The 23,688-nt window shown below is 50.4% G+C and overlaps 1 protein-coding gene across 2 annotated transcripts in view; it reads left to right on the forward strand.

Moving 5' to 3' along the window:
* The first annotated feature begins 3,648 nt into the window (after positions 1–3,648).
* Positions 3,649–23,688, forward strand: part of LOC113584852 (myosin-9) — a 30,711-nt gene continuing 10,671 nt past the window's right edge. Inside the window, exons 1-18 of one of the 2 annotated variants that reach the window (XM_027022036.2) lie at positions 3,649–3,885; positions 13,475–13,806; positions 14,970–15,126; positions 16,001–16,028; positions 16,129–16,222; positions 17,010–17,030; positions 18,788–18,880; positions 18,971–19,034; positions 19,231–19,329; positions 19,623–19,766; positions 19,902–19,997; positions 20,168–20,439; positions 20,622–20,795; positions 21,044–21,217; positions 21,444–21,558; positions 22,639–22,826; positions 23,077–23,198; positions 23,557–23,626. In XM_027022036.2, coding sequence (XP_026877837.2) covers positions 13,480–13,806; positions 14,970–15,126; positions 16,001–16,028; positions 16,129–16,222; positions 17,010–17,030; positions 18,788–18,880; positions 18,971–19,034; positions 19,231–19,329; positions 19,623–19,766; positions 19,902–19,997; positions 20,168–20,439; positions 20,622–20,795; positions 21,044–21,217; positions 21,444–21,558; positions 22,639–22,826; positions 23,077–23,198; positions 23,557–23,626 — 2,238 coding nt within the window. In that variant the 5' untranslated portion in view covers positions 3,649–3,885; positions 13,475–13,479. The remainder of the gene's footprint in view (positions 3,886–13,474; positions 13,807–14,969; positions 15,127–16,000; positions 16,029–16,128; positions 16,223–17,009; positions 17,031–18,787; positions 18,881–18,970; positions 19,035–19,230; positions 19,330–19,622; positions 19,767–19,901; positions 19,998–20,167; positions 20,440–20,621; positions 20,796–21,043; positions 21,218–21,443; positions 21,559–22,638; positions 22,827–23,076; positions 23,199–23,556; positions 23,627–23,688) is intronic. The other variant, XM_027022037.2, reaches the window with a different exon arrangement.

Here is a 23,688-nt window from a genome sequence, read left to right on the forward strand (position 1 = left end):
ATCCATAGTCTAGATGGTACCAGATTACAACAGGCTTGCGCGAATCAGCGTGCGACTGTGTGAACGTGGGGGGGCATCGCTGTTGTGGGCCACTGAGACGCACCATGTGTTTATTGTTTATAGTAAATATATGCTGTAGCTCTGTTTACTATCCACACACACACACTGGTCCTGCCGCTAGGCACCCTCTCTTCTGCTCCACGGAAACACTGGACACGTACCCGCTGATGTAATGCCAGGGAAAGCTGTTCTCTCTCTTAACAGGCAGATCTTTTCGTGTGTCAAACTGCAGGAGGCAAACATGCCAGGGCTGACGACTGAGGGGTGGGAAGGCGGCTCACCAGTACATTTGCAGAGGGTTTGTGTAGTTTGGAGTTAATGGGGCACTGGGAGAGAGCAGGACACAATAGCTAAACGCTATCTCCCCTCTAATAGGCGCTGCTAGTTTGTTGCGAATTGGTTGGTGGGTTTTTATCATGGATTGCTCCTGTACACTGATTGCAAGGGTAGGGGTGAAACAGATTGAGAGAGAGAGAGAGAGGGAGAGAGAGAGAGAGAGAGAGAGAGAGAGAGAGAGAGAGAGAGAGAGAGAGAGAGAGAGAGAGAGAGAGATGAACACATTGGCCCTCTGGTGCCATTTAGCCATTTGTTCCCTAAGAACATTGCTTTGGCAGTTTGTTTGGAATGATGAGTGACATTTTATGCCATTTAAGGTTACACACATGCATGCACTCACACACACTCACACACACACACACACACACACACACACACACACACTCACACACACACACTCACACACGCACACACACGCATGCACACTCACACACACACTCACACACACACACACACACTCACACACACACTCACACACACGCATGCACACTCACACACACACACACACTCACACACACACTCACACACACTCACACACACACACACACACTCACACACACACACACACACACACACACACACAACACACACACCACTCACACACACACACACACACACACACACACACACACACACTCACACTCAAACAGATCCCCAGTATATCAGGACAAAAGAGCATATGAGTAAGCTGAAGTGAGTTGCGCAAAGTGAGTTGGCATTCTTTGTGGGGAGGTAATTATTGCAGTTATAGATAGACACTAAAGTTAATACAGTCCTGTGTGTGTGTGTGTGTGTGTGTGTATTTGTGGGAGAAGGTTAGAGAGAGACACACAGAAAGTGAAGGTGACAATGAGATAATATTTTTTCATCACTGTAGGGCAGACACGCATATGCACATTCACACATACCTTACTTCAATTCATGAGCTACAAAGAATGTTTCATATGTGCTTGTTCTTACCCTCACTGGTGACCTGAAGGAAGTGAATAGTACTGTGTGTTAATGCACATGGTATAATACTGCTACACCCAGAACTAGGGGCACACCCTGCTGCTCTTGCAACTGTGTGTGTGTGTGTGCGTGTTGTGTGTGTGTGTGTGTGTGTGTGTCTGTGTGTGTGTGTGTGTCTGTGTGCATGTGCATGCGTGTGTATGTGTGTGTGTGCCTGTGTCTGTGTGCGTGTGTGTGAGTGTGTGTGTATGTGTGTGTGTCTGTGTGCTGTGTGCATGTGTGTGTGTGTCTGTGTGCGTGTGTGTGTGTGTGTCTGTGTGTGTCTGTGTGCATGTGCATGCGTGTGTGTGTGTGTGCGTGTGTCTGTGTGAGTGTGTGTGTATGTGTGTGTGTCTGTGTGCGTGTGTGTGTCTGTGTGCGTGTGCATGTGTGTGTGTGTGTGTGTGAGTGTGTGTGTGTGAGAGAGAGACAGTGCTAAGGAGGAGGGACTGGGGTCAGGAGTGTCCTAATATGGTAATCTTTCTCTCTTTTTTCCCTTCTTTTGAACTTTAAATTCTTGAACTCGGCCTCAGCTCTCTCTCTCTCTCTCTCTGGTCTTCATAGTGACTTCTGTCACTCATGGAGCCAGTAAACTCTCCAAGAGAGGGTTAGAGACTTATAAAACCGCCCTCTCTTTTTCCTCGGGCCATCTGCCATTGCTCATGGAGTGAAAGAGAAATCATGACCTTTGACCCTGCGAAACTCCATCTGATAATCTCCATTGCTTGGTTATCAGTATGTATTGATTTTTCTGTCCGACTGCCTAAGTTAACGGTCATAAATTATACACAGCTGCTAGCAGCTCCCGTACATAAGACACATTCCACACCTGCTGACTGCTGGGCATAATAACATCATAATATGCCCCGATTTCTGTGACATAAGAAAAATGTGTCCTGGGAATCATTTATCACCTTAATGTCTAAAATGTCAATAAACCATATAACAACAGGCTAGCAAACACTACATCCAACTATGTAATTACCTATATTTTAATACTCACAGGAATATTCATATTTATAATAAGTCAGACGAGCTTACAAAAATGTATCATCTTAAAAATAGCTGAATAAAAACTCATTTAAAAGTTAACACCGCAATTTCTTTCAGTGTTACAGCTGACCGTATTTATTTGAGGTCGAAAGGACTCGTCATAGTTTGCAAATACGCAGCCGTGTCAGGGAAAAGTGTCAACAGTGAGACCGCAGCCCTACTGATGCTGAGATTACCTCACACTCGCTTTTAAATGTTAAATGTTCGTCCACGTTATGTGGAGTTAGCCAGTGTCAGGAGACAGTCCTCTCGGTACCCTCGGTGTGCGCTTTCGTTTTCCCGAAGGTCTCTGTAACCGTAGCCTGCCGCTGGGTGGAACCGGGCAGAGTTAGGCCGGCAGACAGTGCTTGGGCGGATTCATGGTGTGGATATTGTGGGGGGGGGGGTCATGGCCTGTATAGGACTCAGGATGTTTGTGAATGGTTGGCGTCAGACAGACACACACACTTTTCCTGCTGTGATTCCTAAGTTCAGGGGGTCCTGGGGGGCCCCCAGACTCTTCCATCTGCATTCCCTGCACATTTCTGTTGTTTCCCCAGAGATTTGTCATTAGTTTGTTTGTCATCTCTGGATGAATATGAACTTGGGTATGTGGAATGTTGCTACACAGAGGAACACTACAATATGAGAGAGGATAAGGAGGACAGACAAAAGGAGCAAAATCTTCATTCATCCCTGAACTGCTACATACAACACGCTACTCTCCAACTCTCCCACGGGGGAAAGATGTTAAAGAAAGACAGACGAAGCACTTTTCTCAAGAATCAAACGCCGTGATCTCAGCCATCAGTAAACGCAGCTAACATACGACTTAAGTTTATTGATAGTCTAGTGAACGATCTAGCTGAACTCGTAATACCTGGTATGCCTCCGTGTTTGTTGAGCTAACAAACAAGAGCAGGGCTCTAAAAGTGCCACAAAGGGTCGAGCGGTGTGATGTCAGCGGATCCTGCACAGCCGGCTACTTATATGGTCACAAAAATCCTTAGCGGGCACATACCTTACTCGTTAAACATTACCTAGGGACTGCCTCGGTTCCCCCCTCCCAAGATCTGAAGTTCATTGGGTTGGTTTTTTTTTTTTCGCCTTTTGCTACTGACTTTTCCATTTGAGCACGCCCATCTGCTGCCGTGATTGGCTGTGAGAGTGGAAGTGGGCGGGGCCTCCCCGTCTCTGGACCACACCCCGAGACACTCAGCGAGGCCAGTTCAACCAGCAAGTGGAAGAGCGAGAGAAGCGAGAGCGAGAGCGAGAGGCAAGAAAAAAAAAAGAGTAAGCGCGAGTGTGAGCACGCGAGAGAGACGAAGGGAACGCGCGCTCGCTGGTGTGAACAGAGCCCGTCGCGAGCTTGCAGTGGACTCAAAGGAAGTTTGCGACGCTGCAGCGCACCGGATACCGACTGCTTCTCCGATTTTTGTAGCCACCGTGAAGGCGTCTGAAAAGCAGGTATGTGTTTGTTGTTGTTTGGTTGGTTTTTTGCTTCTCGCTGGTTTTGGTTTTCATCGGCCCGTCTCGGTAGCTGCTCGCGAGCAAGTGCACCGAACCAGGAAGGACGAAGTGCAACTTTGCCACCTCATGGGAGGAGACGCGCGCGCTGATGGCGCTGAATTGGCTGGAGTTTCGGCAAACTTTCACACCGCGCGTAATTCCTTCATGCCCTGACTTTATCTGAACGGGGTCTGCGCTCCGTTTAACCGTGCAAAGCCGACGCAGCAGCAAGCGCAACGGTGTTGCCAGATGGACCTGCACGAAAACGCGCAGGAAGTGCACGCATGAGTGAGCTGCTAAAATGGAGGGACTGAGACAGAAATGCAGACTTTCGCGGTGCTGGGATTTCTTCACGCGGGTTTACAACCCGTCACCGAACACGTTAGTTTACCTCGAAACTTAACTAACGCAGAATTCTGCGCCTTCCTGCCCCTTGAACAGCCGCTTTAACTGCGCTCGGGCGATAGTTTTGCGCACGCTGACGTCACCGCCCGTTTCCTGTTTTCCATCTGAATGACGCATGTCGCTCATTTGTTTTATACTTCGCTGGATTGCAATGTCGTGTTCCCGCTCATCCTCACATAGGCCAGTTTGCGACACCTCCGCGTTGGCTTCAACATGAGCGCCAGGTTGTTTTGAGTTGCTATCATAATCAAATAATAGTATGATTTGAAAGTTATCGACGTTACGTACGTCCAGATTTTGACTATTGGGGACTTGTCAAATTCCAGACGTGCCCACAATTCTGCTAACAGGAACCGTGCTGTAAAATGTGGGCTTACTGCGAAGTCCGGCTCTTCGTGGCAATAAAACTGCTGCAGGGCATAGGGAGGAAACCTCGGGAATGGCAAAGTTCTCGAGAATGAGCGCACGCCCTGATTCTGGAGCATTTGACCACGAGGACACCACGCTGTCCTGCACTTCGTCTTATGATGCATGGATTTGTCACTGTCCTTTGAATCACATTAATGTGCTCTGAACCCGAGCTGGTGCTGAGTAATGCCTAGCTATAAGTGTGGTGTGTAATGGGAGGCGGAGGAAACACATGAGCATTTTTTTTTTTTTTTAAAGGTGCACGTCACATGTAGAATGTAGTTTCTACATTCTGCAATTTCCCTCGGGATCAAAAAGCTTCTTATTCTGCATTCTAGCAGTCACATATGCATTCCTTCCTTCCATCCTTACATATGCAGACATGTGGTGTTAAATCGGTCATTTCCAGTCATTGCTAGCTACTAAAAGAGGAGGGTTTCATCTCATAGGGATCATTACATTTCCAAAGTGTGACATTTGCGCTTCACCTGCAAAGACGCACAAAGAGCTTTTATCATCGCCATCATGTTTTATTTATGAAGCGCCGTTCTGACGCCCAAGGTCTCTTTACAAAAGACAAGGGAGAGAGGGAGAAGAACACCGAATGTTTTCAACTGAGATTTGAAATATGAAAGACCAGGCACAGAGAGGTTTTTCTCACATTGTTGTGTGATGACAAACATGGAAGGCTGCAGTCAGTGGTATCGCATTACATGATGAAATGTGGTCAGAGTGTAATACACACATGAAGTTATTCACAGAACATTAGGCAGTGGTGATTTCCTGGGTAACAAAGTACAACAACCCTGGCCTAGGTGACCACACACATACCAGCAGGGTCTGTTTTATACATCCAGATGTTGAAGGGTACATTCCTGCCTTCCGGCTTTGGCCTCTTGTCTTGATGGCCAATAATGCAGGTCAGAAATGGAAACTGGGCTCCTTAGGAGAAGTGGTTTACATATGTTCCGTAAAAAAATATATGTGCAGCATGTTAACACTTAAATCTATGATAACCATGGTTTTTGTTATCCAGTACATGTTTAATCGTCTTTATTTCTGTCGGGGGGGGGGATAGTTGTAGGTATCTTTGCTGAGGTGGCACTGCATGCGCGAGTGTGTGTGTGTGTGTGTGTGTGTGTGAAAGAGAGAGACAGACACACACACACATCTGTCCTGGGGCGTTGTGACCCACTCAAAGCATGCCTTGTTCCCCTTCTGCATTGTTTTGACTTCACCTTCTGCGCCCCCCCCCCCCCCCCATCTTCTATCTGATTAATTCACCCCCCGCCCATTCAGATGTGGTGGAAACTGTTGGGAGGGAGGCTGTGGTTCATCCAACTCTGTCGGCGCTGAGAGAGAGAGATGTTCTGAACAGTGAGATCTGTTGAGTGTGGAGGAGGTGAAGACGTCTCGCCGCAGTTCGGCCCTGCAGGGGAGAGTGTGGTGGGCTGCTTAAAACGGAGTAGATTCGTCTCTCTCTCTCTCCCTCCCACGGTGGGTGCGCAGGCCTAATTAAAACCCCCCAGAGTTTCATGGCTGCCGTTCACGCGCTGTGGAGAAGGGCGTGAGGAGCTGATTTCAGGCCAGTCAGCAGTTGTGCCAGTGAGTTGAGCGAGTCTCGGCTTTAGGGCGGTCCTGTTCGCCAGCGCTCAGGACAGTCGGGCCTGCAGGACGTGGCCAGCACCTACTGGGATTGGACTGCCACATATCTGATGGTGACTCCTGCTGTGAGATATATTACAAAGGCATTACTAACGTGAAAGTTTGGTTGGTTTCGAAGTGATGATTGTCAAACAATATATCAAGCGACCTCTCCACCGTGCTGTAGATCAGCTGGGGTCACGTGATGATGCTAGTATCTGGAGATGATGATGCAGACTGGTCTCAAGGTGTTGGTCTCACCTGAGACGTCGAGGTCTGTGTCCCACACAGGGACCCTGTTTGTCATCATGCAGCCAGGTGTCCCGAGAGAGCGCGCGTGTGTCTGTGTGATGGCGTCAGTCATGTGACTTCTCGTTTTCGTCTCCTCAGATGACGAAGGGGCAAAGATATGATGGTGTCAGATTCATAAGACATGAAGCAGACACGCATGTGCTGCTTGAACCTCAGCTGTGTGTGTGTAGGCCCAGTTCCTTCCTTCCTTCCTTCCGCTCTGTTTTCTGTCTATTCTTCATACTGGAGCATTTTTTTTCCCTTTTTTGGGGTTGTATCCCTTCCCCGTTTAGCCCCTCCCTTCCCAGACTGCACCTGTGGCATAGTGGTGAATGACAACAATAGTAGGAAGCCAGGGAGCGGATTGGCTAATCTCTAAACAAACAGACCTGTGTCAAGAGCTGCGATCCAGCCCTGTACACCCTGACACGGGCATCCAACCCTGGACATCCTGAGGCGGGCGTGCTCCTGGACAACTCTGCGCTCCTGGACAGCAGTCTCGTACGGACATAGGCGTGTGTGTGTTGGGACTGAGAGGTGCTGACTCATTTCAGTGGTGTCGATGTACCTTTTACCCAGTCTGGGCCTCTGTGATTCTGTGAAGCGTTAGATTCGTTGAGCATTGTTTGAATTTCATCGCCTTGGAGGAAGTTCTGGAGGAAGTTCTGGGGGTTCTGTAAAGAGAGGACTGAACTTGGCCCAAGCCAAGGGCTATATACTGCAGTTTTTTGAGTCTTGAGCACACACCTTGTACTGTTCTGCCATGGTGATCTTACTTCCTGTTAGAACCTTGACTGATTAGTGTAGGGAAACTCCTTTGAAGACTTCCTGTGAGTGTGTGTGTGAGAGAGAGAGAGAGAGAGAGAGAGAGAGAGTCACACAGAGAAATGAAGAGTAAAAGTATGTAACAGATTTTCAGTATGCTTTATGCTTTCATTAAAAACTTTTTAAATAGGTCTGTAAACGAACAGGTGTTGTAGTCTTGAATTAAAACTATTCAGTAATGTGAGTATTTTACAGAAACATATCTGACTGACTATTTGTGCCTTATGCCAATATGACATTTTGAATAACTTTAATTTTTCCTCCTGCTCCATCTTAAGCACTTTGTTGTCCTTTTAAACAGTCCTCACGTGCGCTTTTCAAACGTGGCCTCCAATTGCATCCAATTATTTAGCCAAACCTCAGAAAAACAGAACGTCCTGGTGGCATACGATGCCTTTGTTCTGCCTGGCCTTCCCACGTCTGGGTATGAGAGCGGATCACGGGTAGCTGCATTCTGGGAAAGGTGTTTTACCCTTTAGGCTGTTATGATCTTCAGGCCATGCAGGTGATTTAAATTCTGATTGTGTGTGTGTTTTGACTTGCACTTTACTGCCTTCTGGGGCAGGGAGTTTGTTTGTTTGTTTGTTTGTTTTTCACTTGCACTGGGCGACCGAACCACTCTGAGCTGCACTTTGAAATCATTTAGAGGTCTGGAATGTGCAATTTTGTCACTTCATGTCCGTCCGCAGGGACACAGACTGGAGATCAGGGCCGTAAGACTGGCATCGCTCTGCCATGTTTGTTCTTGAGCCGATCACGCTGGCATGTTTTGGTAAACCGCTGCCTTAAGGTCCTGAACAGATAAGCTTTTACACGTCATCTGTGCTGAACTTTGCTCACGCTGCCTGTGCTTGGGCTTCGTCAGGAAGGCTGAGGGTGCCCCTGCACCCCTCGTGTTCCTCGTGCGGCCTGCGTGCGTCTATGTAATTGCACAGGCAGAGTGGTTGCGTGCTAACGATGCGTTCGAACCAGGCGAAGCAACTGACATGTCTAAACATTCCCGCAGTGATGAACCAACGTTCACTTGCCTCTCGTCTTTCCCAGACGTTACAAGCCGGAGGTAGCGGTGCGATTTCCAGCAGTCTTGCACGGGCTCGATGCTAAGCCCACGGGCAAGCCCTCGTCGCTGGGTCCGTGGGTAGTGAGGGGAGCTTGCCCCCTTACCCATGACCTCTGCTCTGATCTGCTTTCCCGCTGACCCCTGCTGAAAACGTTGGTGATTGGCATGACGGGGCAGGCTGCAGTAGACGTCTGCGCTAATGTGTGCCAGGCATGTAGTGAAGTTGATTTACAGCCCTCTAGGCTGGTTCTGGTGCTCTTTGCGCCTTTGGGGCCTTTGGTGTGAAAGGGGTTTTTAAAGCTTAGTCTTGATCTCTCTCAGGAAAACGGCGCATTCCTTCTGCCCAAGTCCAGCAAAGTCCCTGAAATGGCAAAATAGTTTTCCCTGCTCCTCATTTCCTTTTCCTCGCTCTCCTTCTTTCTCCACTTTCTCACTCCCTTGATCCGCCTCTCCCTCTCCTCCCGCCTCTCTCCAGCGGGAAACCCGCGCCCCCTCCGATGACCTCATCCACGACTGCGTGCCACACCCCGGGGCGGGTAGGCGTAAGATCCAGCGGGGCGTTGAGGTGGTAGGAGAGATGGCAGACTGTTCAGAATACACTTTAAAGACGATAAGATAAGCGGGCAGACCTCCAAATGGAGTCCTGCTTGTGGTTCTCCTGCAGTAAAACTACCGGCTGTTATCTGTAGTGCGTTAATGTGGGCCGGTGCGTAGCTGTGTGACGCAGCTGATTGGCCCTCGCTGGCGGATGCCGCCGCCTGTTTGTGTGCATTGTGTTCTGTTTGCGGGCGGCTAAACGAGTCCAACCTTGACGTTTAAGCTCTCAAAAGAGCCGTGTGAAGGTCCTTTGTGCGTCCACGGTTGATCCGGTTGGCTCATTCCATCGAACGAGTGACCCCCTTTAACCTCTCTGCGCCAAATTCCTTCGCATTGTTTTAATCTGAGGACTGACAAAACGGGTTTGTGGCCGATTGAGAGTGATGGATGTGATGGGTCTGGTGAGGGGTGGGTGTAGTTGTGTGTGATGCCAGGGGGCAGTGGGACTCTGGTCCTTCTCCTGGCTAATCGAGGACGGCACTCCTCCTGCGTTTTCTGGTCGCTTTAGCTCGTGTGTGAAATGGTGGGGAAATGGGCAACTAAAATTAGCTTCCCAGGAGCCTGCTAACGTGACTATATGCAGAGAGGACACAGTCTTGACACAGTTAAAACAGTCTCTTTCCTCTCTCTCTCTTTTTTCCTTAAAAGCCCCGAATATTTAAAAATTAGATTCCTGTGTCATTAACGGGCAGAGCTCATTATAAAGACGCATATTTAATTATTTAAATCGGGTCAGGCGCCAGCCTCCACTCCAGCCATAAAAAACGCAATTGACCTCATTAGAACAAAAGAAACGAACCTCATTAGGACCCCCCCCCCCCAACCCACGTTTACCCTGCTGCTTCACCGCCCGTCCGCGAGCATTAACCGTGGCGTCGTGATGCCGGGGCCCCTCGTCGGCCCCTCGCGTAACTCTGTCTGCAGCTGCCTCCTCCTCTCCCTTCCTGTAGTCGTGAACCCTGAGGTTCCCGAGAGCTGGCAGTACCCTTCCTGCTAGACGAACTGCCCCCCCGGTGACCACTGCCCCTGCCTCCAGCAGCTGGAGGAAACTGCAGGCTGTTCCAGGCACTGCTCTCTGCACGGCTGTTTGCAGTCCAGTTTGTGCACGGTTTATTTCCAAAGCGCCACGCCCAACTGATTGCTGTGGCTGATTTTAAAAACAAACGAACAAAACAAACAAACAAACAAAAAAAAAAACGTGAGCGGATGTGCAGCCGGCCTTTCGGAGACTCCGCAGACCAAACTTGTTCTCAGCACGGGGCGGCGTGAATCGCCAGCTTCGGCCCTCCTATGGAAGGTTGCACGGGCCCAGCGAGCTGAGCCGGACCCAGCTAGCGCACTGGTTCAGACAGAAAGAGCAATAGTTCGGGCTCATCTCGGCCTGAACTGGAGAGCAAGCGGAATGCTGTGTGTGTGTGTGTGTGTGTGTGTGTGTGTGTGTGTGTGTGTGTGTGTGTGTGTGTGTGCACATTTGGTCCTCGCCAGCTCAGTTCTGCATTAAAGCATTGCCTTAAGAGTTAGTCCTCTGCATTCAGTCTTGCACGCGTTTTTCCAGCTGTGCACGTCTTCCCGTCTACCTCGTCAAGACCTTTTTGCTTTGTGACACCTCCCCAGGTCCCCGATGAGGAGTGCGTGAAGCGCCAGTCATGCGGGTCTCGAATACAGGCTGCCCACACAATCTCACTCTCCTTCACGCTCTCTCACACTCCACACACTCTCACAGCATTCCACACCACTGAAGATCACAGAGTCAGTCCCCCCGTAGGAGGCCAAACTGATTTATGGTGAGGATCAAATCCCCCACTTTGGACACACCTAACCCGGAGACGTAAAGGACAGCGATAGAGGAATGAGGAGGGGGAGGAGCGCCGATGAAGAGGAGGGAATCTGCCAGAATTCCCTCGCTCCCTCTTTTCTCCGATAAGGCGCAACGCAAGTATGCTAGGAATGAAAGTTTGGAAGTTTGAATAAACAGATTTTATTGGGAGGCGGGGCCGGAGTCGTTGGAGGGGGCAAGAAGACCAGGATTAATTTTAGAGGGTACACCATGTTACACTGCAGGAAGTGGGGGAGGGGAGAGCTGATCGGAGTCAGCTGTGGTGTCAGGGATTCGAGACCGTGTGTGTGTGTGTGTGTGTGTGTGTGTGAGAGAGAGAGAGTGTTAGAATGTGTGACCGAGAGAGTACATCTGTGTTTGTGCATCTTAGTAGAGAGATCATGAGAAGAAAAATCATGAGGTCTTTGCTCTCTCTGTGTGTGTGTGTGTTTTCTGTTTGGATAAGATTTATTCACACACATGCACTCAAACAAACATGATAATGCAGAACATCTACTATTCAAACCCCACCTAGCTCAGTCAAGCTCCAGCTACTTCTGCTACGCCCCACAGCGTTCTCACTCTCCACACACACACACACACACACACACACACACACACACACAGAGCACTCCAGGCCTCCGGGCTCATACTAAAACTGTCACGTGCTGTTGTCACCTATCCTGCTTTCCCAGGCGCTTGGCACCGCCCACTCCGATGCCGACCAGTCACGTGATCAGCCTGCAACTCTGAGCGAGTGTTCAGTTTATCCTCTTTTGTACTGACCTAAAAGAAAGAGAGAGCAAAAGTTTAATGGCAAAATTGCATCAATTAGACTTTTTATTTTAACTTGATGTTTTCGGAGATTTACTAGAAGTTGATGTCAGTTCTACTGGGGTTGCAGAGGCCTGTATCTTACATTTGGTACGACTGGCATTTGCCGTGCTTTTGTAAGGCCCCGGTCCCGGTAAAACCCGTCGAGTCACCTTATGGAAGGTCGCTGTCGAGCATGGGAAAGAAACAGCCACTTGCTCAGTCGTGTCAGGACTTGCGGTGTTGGTGTTTGGTTCTAACTGAATTCGCGTGCTCCTGAGGCGACGATGGGTTGGGAACGCTAAGCCGCGGTTCGCCGAGTGGCTCAGGCTCCTCTAACATCCTAACAACCTGTGCTTTAACTCATTCTGCGCGATTTCTGGATGAAGGCACAGGTCTCACGCTCGGACATGTTGCTTCAAAAGGCACAAATTGTTTAAATTGTCTGTGAACCGTGTAATCAACAAAGTCGTTTGTCCAAACCACATATTTAAACCAAAAAAGCCAGCAGAAGGTGAACATTCCCAGAGTGCTGTTTCTGCTGCTGTTTCCTAAATCGTGATCTGATTTGGTCCATGAGTGAGCGAGAGCAGTTGCGTAACATACAGTTGTACCGACATCTGGCACCAAGGCAATGTGCTGTTTAAAATATGTTTTAGCGCTTCAGACCTAACCTGGTCTCAACACACACACACCCACGCGTGCCCTGGTTTACTGAGGGCCTATGTATGAAAAGGAACTGAGAACATAAATAATTTCCATGAGTCATGTAGCCTGTTTTACTCTAGTATTAATATTGGCGAATAACATGTTATTGGAATACTTGGACAGTAAGCTGGTTTTACGGTGCATAACCTGTAGAACTGGTTTTTTTTTTGCAGTCCAGGTGAAGTGTGTCGCTGGATTCGCTGCGCTGTCGAAGGTGCACGCACCCTCTCGACCCTCATACGTCCGCGTGTTTGCCGTGCATGTGGGAAAATGCGAATGTCATGGCCGGACACGATTGAATGTGATGTTCGCACACCAATAATTGGTGATCTAAAAATAGTCCTAGCTGGCGAGCTCCTTATTTGAGGAGTTTTGTTTTGTTCACGTTAGTGCGAATCTACGGGGCGGGTGTGAGCACGCGCCCATTTGAGAACTAGGCTTTGTGTACATCCTTCTAACCGCGTTATTATAGAGGGCGAGGTTACGGCAACTTTGGTTGTGCATTTGTAATTCTGTATTTCCATGGTACCACATTCCTTACAGACAGTTACTCTGCGCGATGACGGTCGGGCCCACAATCTTGCGCGGCTTCCCCAAAAAACAGATTTTCGTCCAATCTCTCTAGGTTAAAGGGAATTCAATCTCGAGTGGGTGTTCTGCAGGCGCCGTTTAGACCCGCGTTCCCTTTGCTATGTGCAGTGTGGTGCCCACCGATATTTTTGCTCCATGCCTGCTATTGTCTTAGCAGACCTACTCCTGCCATATTCAGGTCATTTTTCCAAACACACATTTGTGCTCCAGCAGAAACGCATTCTGAACAGTCACTGCGTCGGGCCTTTTTTCCGCACCCGTAGCATAAAAATAACCTCGTATGTTTTTGGTGGGTTTGACTGAACGTCGGCGCTTCAGCGCTCGAATGGTGTCGGTCTCTCCACCACCTCTAACCTCTCTCTCCCGTCTCCTGTTCTCCCTCTTTGCAGCAACCATGTCAGCTGCAGACAAGTACCTGTACGTGGACCGCTCCCTCGTCAACAACCCGCTGGCTCAGGCCGACTGGGCCACCAAGAAGCTGGTGTGGGTGCCGTCGGAGCGGCTGGGCTTCGAAGCGGGCTCCCTGAAGGAAGAGCATGGGGACGAGGTGGTCGTGGAGCTGGCCGACTCTGGCAAGAAGGTGCGCGTCAACAAGGACGACGTCCAGAAGATGAACCCGCCCAAGTTCAGCAAGGTGGAGGACATGGCGGAGCTGACGTGTCTGAACGAGGCATCAGTGCTGCACAACCTGAAGGAGCGCTACTACTCCGGCCTCATCTACGTGAGTCGCCGCTTGCCCTCCGCGCACGCATGGCGTGGGTATGATACGCCACCGCGTCGAGCCAAATTCACTCACAGGGCGGAACGCTGAGGCGGCTGTCCCCGTGTGACCTTAGGCCTCCGGTTCCTGGAGCGCCAGGAGCGTGGGGCGGCCTCGTTCCTGGACGCCACCTGAGCTCCACTTCCCCTGGCCCCAAACTGCAGGCCGGAGTGTAGAGGGCGAGGGGAGGCGCTGAACGGGCATCCCAGATGGGCTCGGCGTCCTGGCTCAGAGAAAACTACGCTAGCAACCGCACCGAGAGGAATGGGGGGGGGTGTACATGTGTCACATGGACGTGCATTTCTGAGCTAATCACTCGTGAAGGAGTCAGAGAGAAAAACACACTTACAGACACGCCATGTTTTGGAGTTCTTTGGTAAACAGGAAACTCCAGGGAACAATATGTAATACAGAGGAGGGGGAGAAGAATGTCTTGAAAGAAGAAGAGAGAGACCCATGCAGAGAGCTGTTGGTTAGATCTGAAGTGAGTCAGGTCTTCACTCGTGTGGGGGATGTTTGGATGCACACACACTAACACACTGAGGCAACAAAGCTTTATCATGTCATGACCATGGAGTCCTTTTCTGGCATTGCCGAGACCCAGTCACACTTAATGCTGGCCCTGAACCTCACACACTCTGGGTGGGTGGGTGTTTGGGTGGATGTGTGTGCAAGACGGGGGGGGGGGGGGGGGGGGGGGGGTGGATGAGTGGAGAGTTCTGGGAAGAAACAGGAAGGTGATGATGCGTGGGTCTGGGGGAAGTGGGAGATTAATGACGCCGTTTATGGAAAAGGCCCCGGGTGGTGAAAGATGGGCGTATGGTTGGGGTCAGACAGAGAGGGCTCTTTGGAGAGCCATCACCACACCCCTCCAGGGAGAGAGTCTCTGCTGAAGAAGACAGCTCTTTGAGTGAATGCGTGTTTTAGCCGCAGTTGTTGGCTGCTGCTGAAGAGTTGCGTGAGGAGCAGGTTCAGCTCCAGGCTGCGTATGGCAGCCTGTGCCATAGTGTGGACACTCGGGCATTCAGTACCACATGGCAAACACACTACCTTCTATCCTTGCGTTAAATAAATATGCCTGTGTGTGTGTGTGTGTGTGTGTGTGTGTGTGTGTGTGTATGCAGACATACTCTGGGTTGTTCTGTGTGGTGATCAACCCCTATAAAAACCTGCCCATCTATTCAGAAGAGATCATTGAGATGTACAAGGGCAAAAAGCGCCATGAGATGCCCCCCCACATCTACGCCATCACAGACACGGCCTACAGGAGCATGATGCAAGGTAAGGAACACACACACGCATGTGTACATATCTGTGGTATCTGCGCTATCATACTGTTTGCTCATGAGCGCGGACGCTGAAAGATTACTTCGTAGTAACGTATCAGTTACTGTCGTACATGTCTGAGCTCCTAAGGTCTGAGGCATGCCTACACTTGCACAGCCAAACAGGTTCCATACCACATCAAAAACACTTCTGATTGGACTGCTGTGGTTTTAGCCCCTCCCCTTTGTGAAGCAGAGCGCTAAAGAGACAAAGAACACAATTTCCCAGATTTCCCCGCAGGGCTTTAATGAGGTTTCCTGAGTACATCAAGGAGATGTCCAACAGACAAGGCACTGACCTCAATTTCGGTCTCTGGTAGTTTTATATTTTTACTGCTAACAGGACGTAGCTCAGTGATGTCGTGGGTTGCCCTGGGAACATGGAGTTGTGTTCTAGCAGGTTTGGTGGTCAGCTGGCATAGCCAGGTTGGTGTTCGTGCTGGAGGTGCTTGAAAGACAGCTTCTTTCCCAGTTACAGGAAGCCGGATATCAATTTCCTGTATGTGAGCCAAGCAGTTCCTGTTAGCGAGACGAAGCTCTGGGGTTGTGTGCTATAGATAATGTCTGTATTCCCTGAAATGGTTTTACCAAATAGAATATTCAGCTGAAAATTACTTTTGCCAAGTTGCATTTTTATGCTCCAGGCCTGTTTTAGAATGGCAGAGACTCAAATGAATAAATCAAAGACACTGAAATGCTGTACCGGGCCACTTGACATTTGAACTGTGGGAGCAGTCCCTGAGCGGTCCTGGAGCTCCGGGGGTCTCTAAGCGGGGGACTAGTGGGCTGCAAATCTCCTCATTTCTTTTCTGCTCTTCCTCTGTCCACAGACCGTGAGGACCAGTCCATCCTGTGCACGTGAGTGTCCCAGCTACACCACAGGCCATTCAAAGGAACTGTAGAGGAACCAGTGTTTCACTGTGCGTGTGTCTGCGTGTGTGTGTGTGTGTGTGTTTAGGGGTGAGTCCGGTGCAGGGAAGACAGAGAACACCAAGAAGGTCATTCAGTATCTAGCCCATGTGGCTTCATCTCACAAGACCAAAAAAGACCAGGTTAGAGTCTCTCGCGTCCTCTCTACAGCACTATGGCAGATTGCTGGACTCCTGTCTGCTCTGCTCTTTCCTGCCTTTCTTCTGTGTAATGGTGGAAACCTCTCAAATGGTGCCATCCTCCCTCTATCAGAGCAGAGAACATTTTCCCATGTCTCATTTTTGCCCTTAATGGGCTGTGTGTGTTTGTGTGGGTGGTGTGGTGTTCTATACGCTTCTCTAAATGCTTCCAGTCTGTGTTACGGTATGCACAAGCTAATGGCCGTGGGACTTGGTTGGGTCCTGTGCGATCTAGATAATTAGACTGCACGGGTGTGTGTGTGTGTGTGAAGATTCAAAAGCACCTGAACATGGTTCTCTGATGTCATAGCCCCTCCATCTCTGCTCTGCCTGATTCTCCTGCAAGGAGTGCTAATCACTCGCACATGCTCCCTCCCACACCGGTCTCCTATAGGTTTTTATATGCCCACTGAGGGTACACCGCCATCTCTGTTACCTAACCAACACAATGTTTCTGTATCTGAAGAGTCTGCAGAGATTGTCAGCATTTTCTGTTGTTTGGTTTTTGTTTGTTGTACATTGTACGTGTGTGTGTGTGTGTGTGTGTGTGTGTGTGTGTGTGTGTGTGTGTGAAACGCCAGGGTTTCACAGATGTCCACGTTAGTCACGTATTTAGAGAGGGCAGTTAATCTGTCTCCTCTCAAAACCACCAACACTGGAGGACTATTTGTTTATATGTTTATCTTTAGCACTTTGAGTTTTGAGTTTTGTTTTTTCTTTCCATCAACAGAGCAGCTCGGTCCTGTCACATGTGAGTTATAAACGTTCTCATCACGTCTCTTGCCTCTCACCCACCTGACCTCTCACCCATCCCACCTCTCTCTCTCGCGCGCTCTCTCTCTCTCTCTCTCTCTCTCTCTCTCTCTCTCTCTCTCTCTCACCCCCTCTTTCGCGCTCACTCTTTCTTTTCCCCTCACCACTGATGTGTGCTTCTCGGCTGGTCGCGCGGACTGCCCCGTGTCTTTCCTGTTGATGCAGAAAGCACAGTGTCATTCAGACAGACAAAACTGGGAACTTCACGCAGGAGTCGGTGCTTTTAGCTCTGTTGCTGTATATAGCGTTTCACATGTAGTCGGTTTTACAAAGATGCCGAACAGTAAACTTGTGTGAGTGACAGCTGACAGTAGAACACTAAATGAACAGCACTGCGTGTAGGCCCTCATCCAAGCAGTTTACCATCAGCGAAGGTTTCTGCCTACGTTACGGAAGCACCTGCTCTGGTCAGCATCATGATCAGTGACTGGAGCGTGAAACGTGAACCCTCCAATCACAGGTTCTGTTACTGCTCGTGTGAAACGCCAGAGGTTTTCTCCCAGTCTTGTCTGTCTGAGTTGACAGGTGTGTCCCTGAGTGGACAGGTGTGTCTCTGAGTGGACCACGTCTCTGTGTCTGTGGGGTCAGGTTGTGGCGGACCGACATCACATGCAAGAGTGCGCGACTTCTTGCTGTGTGTGTGTCTGCCGACGGCATCTGTGCTTCCTGCCTGAGTTGGGGTGTGCGTGTGCGTGCGTGCTGTCCATTCCATGCACAGTTTTTGTATGTCTTTTTCCTGTGGCCTCTGAGCCAAACCGGCATGTAGCTGCCCTCTGCTGGAGTGGAGCGGCGACGCTGCCCTCTGCCGGTCTTCACTGCGTGACCAACCTAGCAGGAGAGTCTGAGCTGCCTTAACCACAAGCCAGAGGCGCGCTTAATTACAACATGGCAGAGGAAAGGAACGATTTACATCTGGATTTGCGCCAGTCCTTAGTCCCAGCCTGAGAGATGGGCTTTGCTAATGATGTCCACCATCTTGCGCAATAGGCGGGGATGGTTTAAGATTTCGGAACGTCTGATTCAGCAGACGTTTGAGGTCACTGAAATTGATTATTTGTTTTGTTTATCTGAGCTTGGCCAACTCTAATCCTAACTCAACGATGGGGGTGTGTATGGGGTTGTGGATGGGGGTGCACCGGAGCTCTGTGCACACAGGAAGTCGAGGCCCCACAGAGATTCGGCCCATCCACTGTCAACCGCAGAGCTACAGCCAGTGCATTTTTAAGAAGGGCCTTGGCCATGTGCCCATCTGGACTTTGATTCCTATGTGGAAAGAGTTGGGTGTTTTTGGTCTGTACATTTTGCTTATTTGTATAAGCCACTGTTCTGGGTGGGGCATCGAGTTCATTTGCATGTCATGTATAGGTGGGTTCCGTGCATGAGGTCCTGGGTCAGACTGGGTCTTCTGTAAGGTGATGGGATTCCTGGGTTTGAGTTAATTGGAAGCGCATCATATTGGTTTATGGTGTCCATATTTCACTCTGTGTGTGTGTGGGGGGGGGGGGGGGTTGGCTGGTGTGAGGAACTACTGCACTTGTAGCTGCATTGTGTTTGTGTTTCATGCTGACTGTAGCAACCCTGAGATGGTAAGTCCTGGTAAGTTACCAAGGGTTCTGTACCTGTTCCGAGTTCTGGTCTCAGTCCCCTTCATCACGCTTAGTGCTATGTGGCTGTGTTTCTCTGTGTGACCACTAGGGGGAGCTGGAGAAGCAACTTCTGCAGGCAAACCCCATCCTTGAGGCCTTTGGTAATGCCAAAACCGTCAAGAACGACAACTCTTCACGATTCGTAAGAACACTCCCCTCTTGCTACAGCATGCTTGTCATCTCTGTCTGGTTTGGGTTTTGCGTTCTCACGCAGTAACATTCCCCCTCTCAGGGCAAATTCATCAGAATCAATTTTGATGTCAACGGTTACATTGTGGGCGCCAACATCGAGACCTGTATCCTTCTGCCGCTTTCAAGCCATTTTCACACTTTTAAGAACATTGTTTTAATTTTCAAATCGGAAGGAGATCAGTTTCTAAAATGAAGGAGTTCCTGGGTTCAGACCCGCTGCATTGTCCCGCGTCTAGTCCTGGGACGGCGGCTCATTCCCTTTGCCCGTGCCCCGCAGTTCCTTAACCAGCCGTCTCGCAGACTTGCTGGAGAAATCCCGCGCAATCCGTCAGGCGCGTGACGAGAGGACCTTCCATGTCTTCTACTACATGCTCTCCGGCTCCGGGGACAAAGTCCGCAGTGAGTGACCCGCACAGACCGCCACTGTGCGCTTTTATTACGACACGTTTTACGGCCAGCCCCAAGGGTGTGTGATTCACACCCTTTACTCTTCCTAAGATTTTATTTTTAAAAGTAGGTGATCTTATTTATTGTTAGATTATGTATTTCTTTTTCCCCGGCTGAGCGGTGCCTGGTGTGTGTTGTAGCCGAGCTGTACGTGTGTGTGTGTGTGTGTGACTGTTGTAGCTGAGCTGTAACTGTTGTAGCCGAGCTGTGACGTGCGTGCGTGTGTTTGTGTGTGTGTGTGTTAGCCGAGCTGTGCCTGGAGGGCTATAGTAAGTACCGCTTCCTGTCCAACGGGAACGTCACCATTCCTGGGCAGCAGGACAAGGACATGTATACAGACACCCTAGAGGCCATGCGCATCATGGGCTTCTCCGAGGACGAACAGATCGGTACGCGCCACACCCCTCCCCCGCCAGACCCGTCTTAGTGCTAGAAGGAAATTTAATACTTTTTTTTCCTACCCCCTTTTTTTGGTAGAAATTCTGTAGCTTAAGTTTTTGGGGTGTGTTTGTGTGTCCTCGCAGGTCTCCTCAGGGTTGTGTCTTCTGTGCTCCAGCTGGGTAATATTAGCTTTAAGAAGGAACGCCACTCGGACCAGGCATCCATGCCCGACGACACAGGTTCGCCATCCCAGTGTTTTGTCGCCCGTCTCACCACGCATTCAGAACCCGTGCTGCCTCAGTCTGGACACTAACAGACACTAACCTCACCTGTTAGGGGAGCTCTGAATGACTCTCTACACCACCCACAACACCAACCCCTCCTCCTTCTGATCCCTCCCTCCCTCCAGCTGCCCAGAAGGTGTGTCACCTGATGGGCATGAACGTGACGGACTTCACGCGGGCCATCCTCTCCCCACGGATCAAGGTGGGGCGGGACTACGTGCAGAAGGCGCAGACGCAGGAGCAGGCAGAGTTTGCGGTGGAGGCGCTGGCCAAGGCCACGTATGAGCGCATGTTCCGCTGGCTGGTCATGCGTATCAACAAGGCGCTGGACAAGACCAAGCGGCAGGGCGCCTCCTTCATCGGCATCCTGGACATCGCCGGCTTCGAGATCTTCGAGGTGCGGTGAGGGGAAGGAGTCGGGGGGGAAGTCAGCATCGCGCGATGCTTAGAAAATGTGACGCCACAGGATCTTCTATCCAGCAATGGCCTACAGTGTACATCCGAGAGAGAGGTCAAGCCTGTGCTCTCCCAGGGGGAGTAGCAGGGCCCTAACGAGTACCTTTCCTCTCCTCCCTCCAGCTGAACTCCTTCGAGCAGCTGTGCATCAACTACACCAATGAGAAGCTCCAGCAGCTCTTCAACCACACCATGTTCATCCTGGAGCAGGAGGAGTACCAGCGTGAGGGCATCGAGTGGAGCTTCATCGACTTCGGCCTGGACCTGCAGCCCTGCATTGACCTCATCGAGAAGCCCGTGAGTAGGGGCGCAGACTGGGGCGCACACACACACACACACACACACACACACACACACGTGTGCTCCTACAGCAGCAGCCCGGGGAAGGACCTGGTCTGTGTGGGCTCTAGAAGGAGAGGATCCTGCGTGTGTTTTTTTTAGAGAGGAACATGGCATGCATGAACTCGAGTGAAAGGTCTTGCGAAACCAGCAGGTGCGCACGTAAGCCTGGTGCCAGACGTCTGACAGCTGTGTCCTGTGCCCAGACCGGTCCCCCAGGCATCTTGGCCCTGCTGGACGAGGAGTGCTGGTTCCCCAAAGCCACCGACAAGAGCTTCGTGGAGAAGGTGTTGCAGGAGCAGGGCACGCACCCCAAGTTCTTCAAGCCCAAGAAACTGAAGGACGAGGCCGACTTCTGCATCATCCACTACGCCGGCAAGGTGAGAGCTCCGCCCCAGTCCACTGCCCGGGGGTCCGCCCACCCACCTGTCCCAACTCCTCTATAGGGGAGGAATAACCCTGACCCCAGACCAGAATTATCACCTGGAAACATTAAATGCAGACTTGCAGTGTTGTAGGACTGTAATTAAAGTATATCTCTCTCTCTCTCTCTCACACTGTCTCTTTTTATCTCTGTCTGTCTTTCGCACCCACTCTCGCCCCAAGGTGGATTATAAAGCAGACGAGTGGCTGATGAAGAACATGGACCCTCTGAACGATAACGTGGCAACTCTGCTTAACCAGTCCACCGACAAGTTTGTGTCTGAGCTGTGGAAAGACGGTGAGTGGAGGCCAGAACCATGGTGAGGTCAGAGGGCCCTGACCCTCTGGGCAGACCGGTCACAGGGACCGCGTGTGTGCGTGTTGCCAAAATGCAAGGGGTTTGGTTTAGAGAGGTGGAAACTGTATTTGGGAAGGTTTAGAGAATTTGCGTTCTAGACTGCACTGAGAATTTCAGGAATGTTGGGCAGAATGCCAGTGGCTGGTGTGCCAGGGTCAGTGCTGGAGTTGTTTGATCTTCTATTGTTGTTCTCATGTTTCTCCTCTGACTCTCTGCTCTCTAGCCCTCTGTATTTGCCCACTTCTTATCCTCCTTCCTTCCCTCTCTCTCTCTCTCCCTTTCCATTAGCTCTGGGAGGTGCAGCGTTTTCTCATTTTGAGCCAGCCGACATCTTTCTGATTTCTTTCCTTTTTTTGTTTCTCTTTATTTTTCTCCATCCTGCATTGATTTCTTTTCTCCCCCTTGGCTGTGTTGGGGGGTGTGTGTGTTGGGGTGTGTGTGAGGTCTAAAACTCCTCTACGGTTCTCTGCAACCACTCATCTTTCTCCCTTTCTCCCTCTCTGTGTAATAGTGTGGTTGGGGCCCCCTGCTGTTGGTCTTGGGTACTGCAGAAATGGGTATATACTGCATGGGTTTGGTTCTGTCATTGCACAAGATGCATTTCCACAAAAGCACAGTAGATTTCACAGAATTATACATATTCCTTACACACACACACACACACACACTTTGAGGCTACTCTTTCATGTACTGTTCCTCACGTACAAATGTGCACAAGCATTTAACTGAGGGGAAAACCTTCTCACATTGTGAGACTGGAACTGGTTCCATTTTCCCATGAATGCCTCCTCCCTTACACACTTCACTGGCATCGTGTGTCTCCCCTCGCTGTGTGACCCCTCCACCTCCCCTCACTCCTACATTCACCGTGTGGGTCTGTAGTTTGTCACCAGTTTATTTATTTTGGTTTGTTTGTATGCAATCCCACAGGACTGTGGGTAAATATAGGCAATTTGTGTGCTCAGCCCATGAGTCTACATAATTCACGTCATAATCCTTTTTTTAATCTCTCTCTCTCAGTGGATCGCATCGTGGGTTTGGATAAGGTGGCGGGCATGTCCGAGATGCCTGGTGCGTTTAAGACCCGTAAGGGGATGTTCCGGACTGTGGGCCAGCTGTATAAGGAGCAGCTGTCCAAGCTGATGACCACGTTGAGGAACACCAACCCCAACTTCGTCCGCTGCATCATCCCCAACCACGAGAAGAAGGTACCGGAACCTTGCGCCCCTACCCCCACCACCGCCAGGGCCAAACTCTTCTGCTCAATCTTTGAAGAACCTCTCTCAGGTTCCTCCTCAGGGTTAGTCAGTGGGTGTACAGGGCTAAAGTCCCACTCTGCTTCAGCCTAGTGGAGGGTGGGGAGGTATGGAGGCCTGTGGGTCTCCAGACAATCACACCACTAGAGCTGCTCCTCTCATAACCCAGCTCACCGTGTGTGTGTGTCTCTGTCTCTCTCAGGCGGGTAAGCTGGACCCCCACCTGGTTCTGGACCAGCTCAGGTGTAACGGCGTTTTGGAGGGGATCCGTATTTGCAGACAAGGCTTCCCCAACCGCATCGTCTTCCAGGAGTTCAGACAGAGGTAGCCGAGCCCAAATCCCACTTCCTGCTAGCGTGACCTTTTGTGACCTGATGGGGAGCGAACACGCCTGTCTCAGCTCTGAAGGGGCGCAATGGGGTTTCAGCAGCTGGGTGTGAGACCTTCCAGGCCGGACGTGTCGGTCTGCGTTCCTGGACAAGCCGAGCGCGCTTGCACCTGATTCTGCTCTCCTGTTCATTAGCATGTGTGATTGGTCCAGTCCATCCACTCCGGAGTTTCAGGGCAGCCGTGGCTTCCACTTCTTTGGCTGCTTTTTTACTCAGTTTGTTGAAGGTTTGGGTTCTGCTGTGTGTTTCTGAATGGAAATCGTGGCGACTGACGCATGTTCCTGCCCCCCCAGGTACGAGATCCTTACTCCCAACGCTATCCCCAAAGGATTCATGGATGGCAAACAGGCCAGCGTGTTGATGGTGAGAGATCAAGCGCTGACACTGGATCAGTGTTCCTGCCGTAGTCTTCTCCGTAATCATAA

This window comes from Electrophorus electricus, chromosome 4 (assembly GCF_013358815.1).
Source record: "Electrophorus electricus isolate fEleEle1 chromosome 4, fEleEle1.pri, whole genome shotgun sequence".
Classification (NCBI taxonomy): domain Eukaryota; kingdom Metazoa; phylum Chordata; class Actinopteri; order Gymnotiformes; family Gymnotidae; genus Electrophorus; species Electrophorus electricus.